The sequence below is a fragment of the Oncorhynchus nerka genome, linkage group LG22 (genome assembly GCF_034236695.1).
Source record: "Oncorhynchus nerka isolate Pitt River linkage group LG22, Oner_Uvic_2.0, whole genome shotgun sequence".
NCBI classification, from domain to species: Eukaryota; Metazoa; Chordata; class Actinopteri; order Salmoniformes; family Salmonidae; genus Oncorhynchus; species Oncorhynchus nerka.
In genome coordinates, this window is record NC_088417.1 from 84,225,108 (window position 1) to 84,241,806 (window position 16,699).

General features: G+C 43.9%; 1 protein-coding gene across 1 annotated transcript; it reads left to right on the forward strand.

Annotated features, from left to right (window-relative positions):
* Positions 1-6,208: 6,208 nt before the first annotated feature.
* Positions 6,209-8,626, forward strand: LOC115104743 (purpurin-like). The gene is made up of 5 exons (XM_029626094.2): positions 6,209-6,294; positions 6,769-6,886; positions 7,164-7,300; positions 7,596-7,921; positions 8,128-8,626. The coding sequence occupies exons 2-5, from the start codon at positions 6,770-6,772 to the stop codon at positions 8,136-8,138; spliced, it is 591 nt and encodes a 196-aa protein (XP_029481954.1). The 5' UTR covers positions 6,209-6,294; position 6,769; the 3' UTR covers positions 8,139-8,626.
* The last annotated feature ends 8,073 nt before the right edge of the window (positions 8,627-16,699 follow it).

Consider the following 16,699-nt stretch of genomic DNA (forward strand, 5'->3'; position numbering starts at 1 on the left):
AGTGAGACGAGGCTGGCGAGGGAGGTGTGTCATACTCATATGTTTCGTTCATATGAACCTGCGCGTGTCTGTCCTCGTTTATGAGGGTATATGCTTACGGGCATTTGCTTATGAGTGTGTATAAAATAATTTGGTCTGTAATCTTTGTTACTCAGTATTATGTTGGATATAACTACTATTATTTTATAATAAATATAAAATTGATTCAACAGTTCTTTAATCACAATTACAGTATAAACCTCTGAAACTAATGGGGTCAGTCATTACATACTGTATGCATGCAGCAAGGGGAACTGACAGACTTGACAGCAGAGGAACTGTTGATCCCAAGGCATTATATTCATCTGAGATACTCTCTACAGATGGAGATGAGGGATTTAACACATGTACACATCCAAGGATACTAGATGTAATATTAATCCAACCATTGCAGGCCTCTACATTACCTGTTCGTCACCAATGAACTGTTGCCCCTTTGTTGTCCCTGGTGCATGGGCCACATTTGAACCTAGAGATACAGTGTTACAACACAAGATGGCAGCCGGCTCATACTAAGGACCAAGCTAATTGTGCTTGTACTGTTAATCATTGCTACTGAGGCTGACCATGCCATTAAGATTCAAGCCATCAAAATAATTGTATTCAAGAGATTTTGTTTAACCAGTACATATTAGAACTGTTGCTTGTTTGTCATACTCCTTCTGTTATCTATTGGCACTATAATTCTTCAATGTCAGTTCAATTAATTTGATATGCCAGATATAGTCAGCAAATGTATGCTCCCTCTCAGCCTCTATCCCAAAGGTTGAATGAATAAAAAGCAACAACACGCCTAGACATACTTTCCACTGGTCTAAATGATTACAGTAACCTGGTAACCAAAATACCAACATTGAACGCCTGTACAGAAAAAGCTGTGCGTTGTCTAATGCAGTACAATATCATATGATATTGTCAATAGACATCCATGTGCCAGCAATCTTCCCTGAGGTCTAAGATCAAGTGTGGTGTTACAAGCATAAGTTTTGTACAGGCATCAGCTTGGAGTTTGCAAGCACAGTACGTGGCTTTTCAAAGAACTACAGAACAGCTAAAGAACTACAGAACAACTAAACACCTGTATAACATCTAAATAACTACCAAACTACAGACCAACTAAAGAACTACAGAACAACTAAATAACTACAGAACAACTAAAGAACTACAGAACAACTAAACAACTGTATAACATCTAAAGAACTACCAAACTACAGACCAACTAAAGAACTACAGAACAACTAACAAACTACAGAACAACTAAAGAACTGTATACCAACTAAAGAACTACAGAACAACTAAAGAACTACAGAAGAGCTAAAGAACTACAGAACAACTAAACACCTGTATAACATCTAAAGAACTACCAAACTACAGACCAACTAAAGAACTACAGAACAACTAAATAACTACAGAACAACTAAAGAACTGCATACCAACTAAAGAACTACAGAACAACTAAAGAACTACAGAAGAGCTAAAGAACTACAGAACAACTAAACACCTGTATAACATCTAAAGAACTACCAAACTACAGACCAACTAAAGAACTACAGAACAACTAAACAACTACAGAACAACTAAAGAACTGCATAACTACTAAAGAACTACAGAACAACGAAAGAACTACATAACAACTAAAGAACTACTAATGCCCAAAGAGCTATCCCAGAAATAGACAACAACACTGGGTGTAATGCCTCAAAGTAGTGTTGAGAAAGATTACAGTACACAATGCTCTAACTACTGGAAGTGCCTTTAGTTAAATTAATGAAGATTGAATGAAGAGTGGTGGTGCCACTCCTCCGCAGAGCCCATTAGCCAATCATTCATGCCCTTTGCCATCATCCTCTGTGTCCACTCCTCAGAACAAAATGTCCCCAGAGAACTCCAGACAGCTCCTGGCAGGAGGCTCCAGGTACTGGGATTACACTCTTATACTGGTAACAGGTGGACAGTGGTGGGAAAAGTACCTAATTGTAATACTTGAGAAAAAGTAAAGATACCTTCAAAGAAAATGACTCAAGTAAAAGTGAAAGTCACCCAGTAAAAGTCTAAAAGTATTTGGTTTTAAATGTATTTAAGTATCAAAAGTAAAAGTATGAATAATTTCACATTCCTTATATTAAGAAAACCAGACGGCACTATTTTCATAATTTTTACAGATAGCGAGGGGCACACTCCAACAAAGTGTTTGTGTCTAGTGAGTCCGCCAGATCAGAGTCAATAGGGATGACCAGGGTTGTTCTCCGGGGAAATATATGGAGTGAAAAGTACATGATTTTCTTTAGGAATGTAGTGAAGTAAAAGGAAGTTGTCAAAAATAGTAAAGTATAGCTACTCCAGAAAACGACTTAAGTAGTACTTTATGGTATTTTTACTGAAGTACTTTACACCAGTGCAGGTGGATGAGAAAAGCCTCAGCAGAAAATAGACTCCATTGACACAGTACATGCTTGTGGTAAAAATAGGCCTGTCATGTAAAAAAAAAGGTCTTCTTAAATAACTATGACTTTCTTTTCTCTCCAAAACTCTTGAACGTGCCGTCCTTGGCCAGCTCTCCCGCTATCTCTCTCAGAATGACCTTCTTGATCCAAATCAGTCAGGTTTCAAGACTAGTCATTCAACTGAGACTGCTCTTCTCTGTATCACGGAGGCGCTCCGCACTGCTAAAGCTAACTCTCTCTCCTCTGCTCTCATCCTTCTAGACCTATCGGCTGCCTTCGATACTGTGAACCATCAGATCCTCCTCTCCACCCTCTCCGAGTTGGGCATCTCCGGCGCGGCCCACGCTTGGATTGCGTCCTACCTGACAGGTCGCTCCTACCAGGTGGCGTGGCGAGAATCCGTCTCCACACCACGTGCTCTCACCACTGGTGTCCCCCAGGGCTCTGTTCTAGGCCCTCTCCTATTCTCGCTATACACCAAGTCACTTGGCTCTGTCATAACCTCACATGGTCTCTCCTATCATTGCTATGCAGACGACACACAATTAATCTTCTCCTTTCCCCCTTCTGATGACCAGGTGGCGAATCGCATCTCTGCATGTCTGGCAGACATATCCGTGTGGATGACGGATCACCACCTCAAGCTGAACCTCGGCAAGACGGAACTGCTCTTCCTCCCGGGGAAAGGACTGCCCGTTCCATGATCTCGCCATCACGGTTGACAACTCCATTGTGTCCTCCTCCCAGAGCGCTAAGAACCTTGGCGTGATCCTGGACAACACCCTGTCGTTCTCAACTAACATCAAGGCGGTGGCCCGTTCCTGTAGGTTCATGCTCTACAACATCCGCAGAGTACGACCCTGCCTCACACAGGAAGCGGCGCAGGTCCTAATCCAGGCACTTGTCATCTCCCGTCTGGATTACTGCAACTCGCTGTTGGCTGGGCTCCCTGCCTGTGCCATTAAACCCCTACAACTCATCCAGAACGCCGCAGCCCGTCTGGTGTTCAACCTTCCCAAGTTCTCTCACGTCACCCCGCTCCTCCGCTCCCTCCACTGGCTTCCAGTTGAAGCTCGCATCCGCTACAAGACCATGGTGCTTGCCTACGGAGCTGTGAGGGAAACGGCACCTCAGTACCTCCAGGCTCTGATCAGGCCCTACACCCAAACAAGGGCACTGCGTTCATCCACCTCTGGCCTGCTCGCCTCCCTACCACTGAGGAAGTACAGTTCCCGCTCAGCCCAGTCAAAACTGTTCGCTGCTCTGGCCCCCAATGGTGGAACAAACTCCCTCACGACGCCAGGACAGCGGAGTCAATCACCACCCCTGAAACCCCACCTCTTTAAGGAATACCTAGGATAGGATAAAGTAATCCCTCTCACCCCCTCCCCCTGAAAAGATTTAGATGCACTACTGTTCCACTGGAGGTCATAAGGTGAATGCACCAATTTGTAAGTCGCTCTGGATAAGAGCGTCTGCTAAATGACTTAAATGTAAATGTAATGCAACTATACTAAGATCCTGGTGAGATCATCTCACATGGCACTTGTTACACAATATTATTAAAGTCACCTGATCAGGGTGAGTCTCCCCAGATGAAGAGTGGGCGGCTAGTGGTTAGAGCGTTGGACTAGTGACCGGAAGGTTGCAAGTTCAAACCCCCGAGCTGACAAGGTACAAATCTGTCGTTCTGCCCCTGAACAGGCAGTTAACCCACTGTTCCCAGGCCGTCATTGAAATTAAGAATTTGTTCTTAACTGACTTGCCTGGTTAAATAAAGGTAAAATAAAAAAAAGAGAGCAATCTAGGACATTTCAGCCTCACCCTGCAGGCTCAAAATGGAAATTGTGTGTGTGTGTGTGTGTGTGTGTGTGTGTGTGTGTGTGTGTGTGCGTTCATGTGTGTGTGTGCGTTCATGTGTGTGTGTGCGTTCATGTGTATGTGACACAACAGAAGCGTTTGTATTTATTGTATCATGTTGTTTCCAGCTCAGTTCATACACTGAGTCTCCATACAACACAAGTGTTACGTTACAAACATAACCTTAAAGCCATGCCAGTTATGTACATCACATATACATGGATCAGAGTCAAACGAAGTCTATCTTTGTCCCCGGGCTAATTGCTACCAGATAGCAATAGCTTGACAGAGAGATTCAGCTGTTGGATGAGACTACAATATTGAGACTTTTAGCCAGCTGGCTGTTTTATCATACTTCAGGATCTCCAAACTAGTGTCAAGGTCTACAACTGAGCAGTGCTGCTGGCAGTGGGTGATTTTTTAATATTTTTTATATATACATTCTGTCACATAAAGAGCACATCTCAAGAAGTTAAATAAAATACATTTAAGTGCCTGTTAAGTGCCAAATAAAGTTACAGGGTTGACAATTTCCTTTTCAATTAGCCATAAATCCCATTGTGACAGCAGGAATGGAAGCCTCACAAAATAAAATGCTTTTTTTCCCTTCTTTTTTTGCCTGTCTTTTTATGGGTAACAGGCTTGACTTGTTATGCTCAACCCGGTCAGTTTTTCACCACAAATCACCAGAAAATTGCCAAAAAGCATAGAACCAGCTCACATGCTTTAAACTATGATTTGACTACTAGATGTTCAATGATTCTTTTGAATAATAATAAAAAAAGGAATATGGTTTTAACATTTTAAAATGAGAGTAATCCCGCGTGGCTCAGTTGGTAGAGCATGGCACTTGCAATGCCAGGGTTCTGGGTTTGATTTCCACTGGGGACCAGAACAAAAATGTATGAGCTCATTACTGCAAGTTGCTCTGGATAAGAGTGTCTACTAATTGACTAAAATGTAAAAATGAGATTTAAGTTCACCTATCACACCCTTTGGCATTCCCAATAGGGGAACCCTTTTTGGTTCCAGATAAAAGCCTTTTGGTTCCATGTAGAACCATTTTGGGTTCTGTGTAGAACCCTCTGTGGATAGGATTCTACATGGAACCCAAAACAATTCTACTTGGGACAGCCGATAGCACCTTTTTTTCTAGAGTGCGGGGTTGACTTTAAAATGAAGGACATGTTGTTTTTTACTTCAAAATGAATCACTAATCACATGAAATAAATCATAATAATCTTCAGAAATAACTTTGTCAAAGCAACAAAACAACTAGGGCTTACAATCAGAGTGAAATCTTAAACCTGGGTTAGGTGGGTTAAAATCTTTCTGTAAGTCTCAGAAATGAACATGTCAATACGCTGAATTTTGGCACTGATTTATTGTATTCGCTGTTTGGTCTATATTAAAGAGAACTTAAATTAATATAACAGCTTTTAAAATTCTATTTGGTGCAAAATGTCTACTTAAAATATCAAGGATGATGCAAAATACACTTATTTTGTGGAACGACACTAGTATTCCATCAGCATAGTAATGATTTATGTGCTGGAACACAACAACTAATGCTCATTACTGCTGGCACTGTTTTCTCTAATCTTGCTGGTCCTCTGTGTTTGTAGAATACATTTTCCCATTGTAAGTATGTGTGTGTTTGTGTGTGTGTGTTTGTGTGTGTGTTTCTTCACAGTTACATAAAGCCCTAATTGTTTTTACGGGAGGCATGGGCGGGTTCAGAGGTGAAGCCAGATTATAGTCGGAATTTCACCAACCGGATTAACCCGCGATTTAATCACCTTATTTACTTACAAGAAGTGAAAATAATAATTAAGCTTGTCTGTGTTCCTGTATATAAAGGACCCCAAACACAAGAGACTCCACAACCTAACGGACAACCACAAAACAGAGATCACTGAGTTCTACTTGCTGCTCATCTTTACAAAGAAAGGTAAGGTCCAGCCACTTGGTAAAGAGGAGCCGTGGATATAATATAACTTGATTATCTTACTGAAAACGTAAATATTGTTCTTGAATACAGTATGAATTTATTTTGGAAGATATTAGTTAGCTAAGAATGAGTTGTGCTTTTGTATATATGTGCATGCAAAATATGTGATTGGACAGCTCATTTTTACCTCAGGACCCTATGAACATATAACAGAATGACCATCGTTCCTAAAAAAAATGTTTATGTAATTTTACTACAACTACTAGTGTGTTTACTAACTTCATTTGAGGGTCTCTCTCCTGATCTAGTGTCTATTTTGTCTAATGTGGTCAGTTCATCCCCATTGTCTCTCTCTCTCTCTCTCTCTCTCTCTCTCTCTCTCTCTCTCTCTTACTCTCTCTCTCTCTCTCTCTCTCTCTCTCTCTCTCTCTCTCTCTCTCTTACTCTCTCTCTCTCTCTCTCTCTGCTATGCAGCATGGGATCCTCAAAGCTGACTCTCCTCATGGTCCTGATGGCCTGCGTGGAACACACCTGGTCTGCCTCCTGCGTGGTCGACAGCTTCACAGTCAAGGAGGACTTTGAACCGAAGAGGGTGAGCTTTGCTACAGTACATACATTATGGGTCACATCCCTAGACAGACAAAAACAAGCAAATGATGTCAGTTCTAAACATGATTGGATAAACATGGCTGTACGAGAATGTTTAACGTAAATGAATATGAGATTATTACAATGATCTACTGATGAAGTCTTACGTCTCCATATATACATTTAGTGCTCTGGATTTCCACCCTCATCTCCATCACTGTCTACGGTATGTGTGAGCATTTCTCACCTTTCTGGTTTTGTTCTGTTTCTCTCTGTGGCAGTATGCAGGGAAGTGGTATGCCCTCCAGAAGAAGGACCCAGAGGGACTATTCCTCCAGGACAACATCTCCGCTGAGTACACCATCGATGATGACGGCACTATGACAGCCTCCTCCAAGGGACGTGTCACTCTCTTCGGGTGAGTAGGTCTATATCAACTTGGAAAAACTAGCATATAAAGCATAGAGTCTAAACTAATTTTCTAATTGTACAGAAGAATGTGGTTTGATATCCGAACATTAATCTAAACAATTTGTCTGTTAGACAACAAGATTTTGTGGACAGGAAATATAGACAACAGTTTACAGTGTGTGTTATGGATCGCAATAATGTTGCGTTTGTATTTGACCTCCGGTTCTGTTTTGCGAGAGCTAATATGAGTTTGAGTTTGTTCTGGATTGTGTGCTGATGAGTGTGTGTTGTTGTGATGACAGGTTCTGGGTTGTGTGTGCTGACATGGCTGCCCAGTACAGTGTGCCTAACCCCACCACCCCCGGCAAGATGTTTATGAACTACCAGGGGCTGGCCAGCTACCTGTCCAGTGGAGGTGACAACTACTGGGTGATTGACACCGACTATGACAACTATGCCATCACCTACGCCTGCCGTACACTGAAGGAGGATGGAAGCTGCGAGGATGGTTACTCCCTGATCTTCTCCCGTAACCCACGTGGCCTACCCCCAACCATCCAGCGCATTGTCCGTGGGAAACAGGAGGAGATCTGCATGGCTGGCCAGTTCGAGCCTGTCCTGCAGTCCGGTGAGTTGGACACAGCATGGAAAAAAAGGAGATCCCATCTGGATAATTGCAATGAGAGCATTTATCCAGAGCATCCTGATTAATGAATGAAAGATAAGCGGGAGCTTAGAGTTGTAGTTAAAATACAATAAAAAACTATTCACAACCTTAGGAAGATAACTTATTCATGCTCCCTAACCTAACTTGTTTTTCTCTTTCATCTACAGGAGCTTGCTAATTTGGTAGCACACCCTGTGCTCAATTCCTTAAACATGCTGGCATGAGAAGAGGCCTCCAGGGCCGATGGATGCATCCATAGCAGCGCTGTAGAAATGAATAGACCGTGTTGCGAGGCGGGAGGGAAGAAGCCCACCTCAGCCACCCATTGTCTCAAGGGAAGGGTTGCTCAATTAGGTTGGTGTGTTCTGTCAAGTCAAGTGCGTGTGTTAAAATGTATCTTCTTTTTTTTCAACAAATCTCTGAGTTGCATCCATGTTTGATCAAGACTGCATTTAAGCAAAAAGGCCTGAGTGTGTGTGGTATATGGCCAATATACCATGGCTAAGGGCTGTTCTAATACACGACGCAATGCGGAGTGCCTTGATACAGACCTTAGCCATGGTAAATGGCCATACATCACAAACCCCCGAGCAGCCTTTTTGCTATTATGAACTGGTTACCAATGTAATTAGAGCAGTAAAAATAAATGCTTTGTCATACCCTTGGTATCTGGTCTGATATGCTATGGCTTTCAGCCAATCAGCATTAAAGGCGCAAACCACCCAGTTTATAAAGAGCGATACCTGAGGTACATTTGAGACCAACACTGAGACAAAGCTCCACAACAAACCTCAAAGTTACCCTGAACAAAAATATAAACGCAACACTCAATTTCAAAGATTTTACTGAGTTCACAGTTAATCTATGTTTTTCACATCACTGGGAATACAGATATGCATCTTTTAGCCACAGATCCTTTAAAACAAAGATCAGACATTTTCAGCATTCAGGAATTGTGTACAAATCCTTGCGACATGGAGCCGCGCATTATCACTTTTAGTTTTTAGTTATTATATTTTTAGTCCAGCAAATTCAACCAAATCTATCTGGACATGAATACTACACTGAGTATACCAAACAGGGGCACACCTACCTACCCCCCCCCCTATTCGACAGCGCAAAACCTAGCAGTACTATTTATTTTCTCTGAGAGTGAGGTGGATACAGTTGAAGTAGGAAGTTTACATACACCTTAGCCAAGTACATTTAAATTCAGTTTTTCACAATTCCTGACATTTAATTCCAAGAAAAATTCCCTGTCTTAGGTCAGTTAGGATCACCACTTTATTTTCAGAATGTGAAACATCAGAATAATAGTAGAGAGAATGATTTATTTCAGATTTTATTTCTTTCATCACATTCCCAGTGGTTCAGAAGTTTACATACACTCAATTAGTATTTGGTAGCATTGCCTTTAAATTGTTTAACTTGGGTCAAACATTTCGGGTAGCCTTCCACAAGCTTCCCACAATAAGTTCAGTTAATATTGGCCCATTCCTCCTGACAGAGCTGGTGTAACTGAGTCAGGTCTGTAGGCCTCCTTGCTCGCACACGCTTTTTCAGTTCTGCCCACACATTTTCTATAGGATTGAGGTCAGGGCTTTGTGATGGCCACTGCAATACCTTGACTTTGTTGTCCTTAAGCCATTTTACCACAACTTTGGAAGTATGCTTGGGGTCATTGTCCATTTGGAGGACCCATTTACGACCAAGCTTTACCTTCCTGACTGATGTCTTGAGATGTTTCTTCAATATATCCACATCATTTTCCTACCTCAACAAACATTTGGCAAAACACAACACACAATTCTCTACCTTTGGCACAATCTTCACAACTAAAATCTATTGTGTGCAAATGAAAAGCAACACTGTTCAACAAGATAAGCTGAATTATCAATTGATCACTTTCTCTCTTCACATGTGCAAACAGTGATTGCATAAATGTTCACTTTGCAATCAGACCTTTGGTATGGATAAAAAGACCACAGGTGAGTACTCCTATGTTTGGCGAACAACGGAAGCAAACTTGACAGAGAGAGGTAGAGTTTGAGGTGGGAGTAGAGGTATTTTTTATTGAACTAATCAAGTCAGTTAAGAATAAATTATTATTTACAATGACGGCCTACCCTGGATGACGCTGGGCCAATTGTGCGCCACCCTTTCAGATTCCCAATCACGGCAGGATGTGATGCAGCCTGGATTCAAATCAGGTACTGCAGTGACACCTCTTGCACTGAGATGCAGTGTCTTAGACCACTGCGCCACTGGGGAGAGGTAGAGACAGAGGTGGACATAGAGGTGGAGGTGGAGATAGAGGTGGAGGTGGGGGTAGAGATGGAGGAGGAGGTAGAGATGGAGGTATTTGTATTTATTATGGATCATATCAAATGTATTTATAAAGCCCTTCTTACATCAGCTGATATTTCAAAGTACTGTACAGAAACCCAGCCTAAAACCCCAAACAGCAAGCAATGCAGGTGTGGAAGCACGGTGGCTAGGAAAAACTCCCTAGAAAGGGCTGAACCTAGGAAGAAACATAGAGAGTAACCAGGCTATGAGGGGTGGCCAGTCCTCTTCTAGCTGTGCCGGGTGGCCAAGATGTTCAAATGTTCAAAGATGACCAGCAGGGTCAAATAATAATAATCACAGTGGTTGTCGAGGGTGCAACAGCTCAGCACCTCAGGAGTAAATGTCAGTTGGCGTTTCATAGCCGATCATTCAGAGTATCTCTGCCACTCCTGCTGTCTCTAGAGAGTTGAAAACAGCAGGTCTGGGACAGGTAGCACATCCGGTGAAAAGGTCAGGGTTCCATAGCCGCAGGCAGAACAGTTGAAACTGGAGCAGCAGCACGGCCAGGTGGACTGGGGACAGCAAGGAGTCATCAGGCCAGTTAGTCCTGAGATATGGTCCTAAGGCTCAGGTCCTCCGAGAGAGAGAAAGAAAGAGAGAAAGAGAAAGAAAGAGAGAAAGAGAAAGAAAGAGAAAATTAAAAAGAGCATACTTAAATTCACACAGGACACCGGATTAGACAGGAGAAATACTCCAGATATAACAGACTGACCCTAGCCCCCCGACACAAACTACTGCAGCATAAATACTGGAGGCTAAGAAAGGAGGGGTCGGGAGACACTGTGGCCCCATCCGACGATACCCCCGGACAGGAACAAACAGGTAGGATATAACCCCACCCACTTTGCCAAAGCACAGCCCCACACCACTAGAGGGATTTCTTCAACCACAGGCCGAGTATAGCCCACAAAGATCTCCACCATGGCACAACCCAAGGGAGGGGTGCCAACCCAGACAGGAAGATCACGTCAGTGACTCAACCCACTCAAGTGACGCAACCCTCCTAGGGACGGCATGGAAGAGCATCAGTAAGCCAGTGACTCAGCCCCTGTAATAGGGTTAGAGGCAGAGAATCCCAGTGGAGAGAGGGGAACCGGCCAGGCAGAGACAGCAAGCATGGTTCGTTGCTCCAGTGCCTTTCCGTTCACACACTCCTGGGCCAGACTACACTTAATCATAGGACCTACTGAAGAGATGAGTCTTCAATGAAGACTTAAAGGTTGAGACCGAGTCTGCGTCTCTCACATGGGTAGGCAGACCATTCCATAAAAATGGAGCTCTATAGGAGAAAGCCCTGCCTCCAGCTGTTTGCTTAGAAATTCTAGGGGTAGTTAGGAGGCCTGCGTCTTGTGACCGTAGCGTACGTGTAGGTATGTACGGCAGGACCAAATCAGAAAGATAGGTAGGAGCACGCCCATGTAATGCTTTGTAGGTTAGCAGTAAAACCTTGAAATCAGCCCTTGCCTTAACAGGAAGCAAGTGTAGAGAGGCTAGCACTGGAGTAATATGATCACATTGTTTGGTTCTAGTCAAGATTCTATCAGTCGTGTTTAGCACTAACTGAAGTTTATTTAGTGCTTTATCCGGGTAGCCGAAAAGTAGAGCATTGCAGTAGTCTAACCTAGAAGTGACAAAAGCATGCATCATTCATGCATCATTTTTGGACAGAAAGTTTCTGACTCATGCAATGCTACGTAGATGGAAAAAAGCTGTCCTTGAAACAGTCTTGATATGTTCGTCAAAAGAGAGATCAGGGTTCAGAGTAACGCCGAGGTCCTTCACAGTTTTATTTGAGACAACTGTACAACTATCAAGATCAATTGTCAGATTCAACAGAATATCTCTTTGTTTCTTGGGTCCTAGAACAATCATCTCTGTTTTGTCCAAGTTTAGAAGTTGAACATTTGCAGCCATCCACTTTGTTAAGTCTGAAACACAGGCTTCCAGGGAGGGCAATTTTGGGGCTTCACCATGTTTCATCGAAATGTACAGCTGTTTGTCATCCGCATAGCAGTGAAAGTTAACATTATGTTTCCGAATGACATCACCAAGAGGTAAGATATATAGTGAAAACAATAGTGGTCCTAAAACGGAACCTTGAGGAACACCGACATTTACAGTTGATTTGTCAGAGGACAAAACATCGACAGAAAATATCTAAACCAGGCCAGAACTTGTCCGTGTAGACCAATTTGGGTTTCCAATCTCTCCAAAAGAATGTGGTGATCAATGGTATCAAAAGCAGCACTAAGGTCTAGGAGCATGAGGACAGATGCAGAGCCTCGGTCTGACGCCATTAAAAGGTAATTTACCACCTTCACAAGTGCAGTCTCAGTGCTATGATGGGGTCTAAAACCGGACTGAAGCGTTTCGTATACATTGTTTGTCTTCAGGAAGGCAGTGAGATACTGCGCAACAGCTTTTTCCCCAAAAATTGAGAGGAATGGGAGATTCGATATAGGCCGCTAGTTTTTAATATTTTCTGGGCCATGGTTTGGCTTTTACACGAGAAGCTTTATTACTGCCACTTTTAGTGAGTTTGGTACACATCCGGCACATAGAGAGCCGTTTATTATGTTCAGCATAGGATGGCCAAGCACAGGAAGCATCTCTTTTAGTTGGAATAGGGTCCAGTATGCAGCTTGAAGGTTTAGAGGCCATGATTATTTTCAACATTGTGTCAAGAGATATAGTACTAAAACACTTGAGTGTCTCCCTTGATCCTAGGTCCTGGCAGAGTTGTGCAGACTCAGGACAACTGAGCTTTGGAGGAATCGGCAGATTTAAAGAGGAGTCCGTAATTTGCTTTCTAATGATCATGATCTTTCCTTCAAAGAAGTTCATGAATTTATCACTGCTAAAGTGAAAGCCATCCTCTCTTGGGGAATTTTGCTATTTAGTTAGCTTTGTGACAGTATCAAAAATACATTTTGGATTGTTCTTATTTTCCTCAATTAAGTTGGAAAAATAGGATGATGGAGCAGCAGTGAGGGCTCTTCGATACTGCACGGTACTGTCTTTCCAAGCTAGTTGGAAGACTTCCAGTTTGGTGTGGCGCCATTTCTGTTACAATTTTCTGGAAGCTTGCTTCAGAGCTCAGGTATTTTCTGTATACCAGGGAACGAGTTTCTTATGACAAATGTTATTTGTTGTTCGGGGTGCGACTGCATCTAGGGTATTGCGCAAGTTTAAATTGAGTTCCTCAGTTAGGTGGTTAACTGATTTTGGGGTAGGTAGAGGGAGTCTGGAAGGGCATCTAGGAATCTTTGGGTTATCCGAGAATTTATAGCACGACTTTTGATGATCCTTGGTTAAATCAAAAGTCTCAGAGTACAAAAATCATTTAACCACCTAACTGAGGAACTCAATTTTACCTTGCGCAATAGCCTAGATGCAGTCGCACCCCTAAAAACAAAAAACATTTGCCATAAGAAACTACATTTACATTTACATTTAAGTCATTTAGCAGACGCTCTTATCCAGAGCGACTTACAAATTTGTGCATTCACCTTATGACATCCAGTGGAACAGCCACTTTACAATAGTGCATCTAAATCTTTTAAAGGGGGGGGGTGAGAAGGATTACTTTATCCTATCCTAGGTATTCCTTAAAGAGGTGGGGTTTCAGGTGTCTCCGGAAGGTGGTGATTGACTCCGCTGTCCTGGCGTCGTGAGGGAGTTTGTTCCACCATTGGGGGGCCAGAGCAGCGAACAGTTTTGACTGGGCTGAGCGGGAACTGTACTTCCTCAGTGGTAGGGAGGCGAGCAGGCCAGAGGTGGATGAACGCAGTGCCCTTGTTTGGGTGTAGGGCCTGATCAGAGCCTGGAGGTACTGAGGTGCCGTTCCCCTCACAGCTCCGTAGGCAAGCACCATGGTCTTGTAGCGGATGCGAGCTTCAACTGGAAGCCAGTGGAGAGAGCGGAGGAGCGGAGTGACGTGAGAGAACTTGGGAAGGTTGAACACCAGACGGGCTGCGGCGTTCTGGATGAGTTGTAGGGGTTTAATGGCACAGGCAGGGAGCCCAGCCAACAGCGAGTTGCAGTAATCCAGACGGCAGATGACAAGTGCCTGGATTAGGACCTGCGCCGCTTCCTGTGTGAGGCAGGGTCGTACTCTGCGGATGTTGTAGAGCATGAACCTACAGGAACGGGCCACCGCCTTGATGTTATTTGAGAACGACAGGGTGTTGTCCAGGATCACGCCAAGGTTCTTAGCGCTCTGGGAGGAGGACACAATGGAGTTGTCAACCGTGATGGCGAGATCATGGAACGGGCAGTCCTTCCCCGGGAGGAAGAGCAGCTCCGTCTTGCCGAGGTTCAGCTTGAGGTGGTGATCCGTCATCCACACTGATATGTCTGCCAGACATGCAGAGATGCGATTCGCCACCTGTCCATCAGAAGGGGGAAAGGAGAGGATTAATTGTGTGTCGTCTGCATAGCAATGATAGGAGAGACCATGTGAGGTTATGACAGAGCCAAGTGACTTGGTGTATAGCGAGAATAGGAGAGGGCCTAGAACAGAGCCCTGGGGGACACCAGTGGTGAGAGCACGTGGTGAGGAGACAGATTCTCGCCACGCCACCTGGTAGGAGCGACCTGTCAGGTAGGACGCAATCCAAGCGTGGGCCGCGCCGGAGATGCCCAACTCGGAGAGGGTGGAGAGGAGGATCTGATGGTTCACAGTATAGAAGGCAGCCGATAGGTCTAGAAGGATGAGAGCAGAGGAGAGAGAGTTAGCTTTAGCAGTGCGGAGCGCCTCCGTGATACAGAGAAGAGCAGTCTCAGTTGAATGACTAGTCTTGAAACCTGACTGATTTGGATCAAGAAGGTCATTCTGAGAGAGATAGCGGGAGAGCTGGCCAAGGACGGCACGTTCAAGAGTTTTGGAGAGAAAAGAAAGAAGGGATACTGGTCTGTAGTTGTTGACATCGGAGGGATCGAGTGTAGGTTTTTTCAGAAGGGATGCAACTCTCGCTCTCTTGAAGACGGAAGGGACGTAGCCAGCGGTCAGGGATGAGTTGATGAGCGAGGTGAGGTAAGGGAGAAGGTCTCCGGAAATGGTCGGGAGAAGAGAGGAGGGGATAGGGTCAAGCGAGCAGGTTGTTGGGCGGCCGGCCGTCACAAGACGCGAGATTTCATTTGGAGAGAGATGGGAGAAAGAGGTCAGAGCACAGGGTAGGGCAGTGTGAGCAGAACCAGCGGTGTCGTTTGACTTAGCAAACGAGGATCGGATGTCGTCGACCTTCTTTTCAAAATGGTTGACGAAGTCATCTGCAGAGAGGGAGGAGGGGGGGGGGGGGGAGGATTCAGGAGGGAGGAGAAGGTGGCAAAGAGCTTCCTAGGGTTAGAGGCAGATGCTTGGAATTTAGAGTGGTAGAAAGTGGCTTTAGCAGCAGAGACAGAGGAGGAAAATGTAGAGAGGAGGGAGTGAAAGGATGCCAGGTCCGCAGGGAGGCGAGTTTTCCTCCATTTCCGCTCGGCTGCCCGGAGCCCTGTTCTAGCTTCCTGGTATACATAAAATACCCGAGCTCTGAAGCAAGCTTCCAGAAATGGATCCCCATTAGCTGCTGCCAACGCAAGAGCTACTCTTCCTGGGGTCCAGCAAAATTAAGGCAGTTTATACAAATGTAAAACATTACAATACATTCACAGATTTCAAAATAGTGATGAAATCAATCTCTCCTCCACTTTCAGCCAGGAGAGATTGACATGCATATTATTAATATTAGCTCTCTGTGTACATCCATCTGAAACTAACTGCAGCTCTTTGATGAGTGTTGCAATCATTTCAGTCAAGTCAGTGGCATGTTGTTAGTAAAAATTGAAAAAAGCAGGTGGAGGTAGGTCACTGGGATGATTTTAACTGAAACATCCTCCCTCGTAAGCAAGCTACGCAAACCAGCCAATAAGCTGCCATGTTGAGTAGGTGAAGGCAAGACAAAAATAAAACCAAAAACCCATTGGCTTAACAATAAAGTGACAAGGGGAATCACCAATATAACCCTGTTACATATGGGGTGGAAGGTGTATGATCGCAAACCCCATTGAACGTATGGCCATTTTCCAGGCAATGTAGGAGGCCTGTGGTGGCATTCCAGTCCTTTCAGGGGTGGAGATGTCATGCTAAATCAAATCAAATTGTATTGTTCACATACACATGGTTAGCAGATGTTAATGCGAGTGTAGCGAAATGCTTGTGTTTCTAGTTCCAACAGTGCAGTAATGTCTAACAAGCAATCTAATAATTGCACAACAACTACCTAATACACACAAATGTAAAGGGATGGAATAAGAATATGTACATAAAAATACATAGATGAGCAATGGCCGAGCAGCATAGGCAAGATGCAGTAGATGGTATAAAACACAGTATACACATATGAGATGAGT

What these genes read in the sequence shown, in the direction of transcription:
- LOC115104743 (XM_029626094.2), top strand. Translation starts at nt 6,770, where the DNA reads ATGGGATCCTCAAAGCTGACTCTCCTCATGGTCCTGATGGCCTGCGTG. An exon ending in AGGACTTTGAACCGAAGAGG is followed by an intron (nt 6,887 to 7,163) that starts GTGAGCTTTGCT and finishes TCTCTGTGGCAG; the next exon opens with TATGCAGGGAAGTGGTATGC. An exon ending in GGACGTGTCACTCTCTTCGG is followed by an intron (nt 7,301 to 7,595) that starts GTGAGTAGGTCT and finishes TTGTGATGACAG; the next exon opens with GTTCTGGGTTGTGTGTGCTG.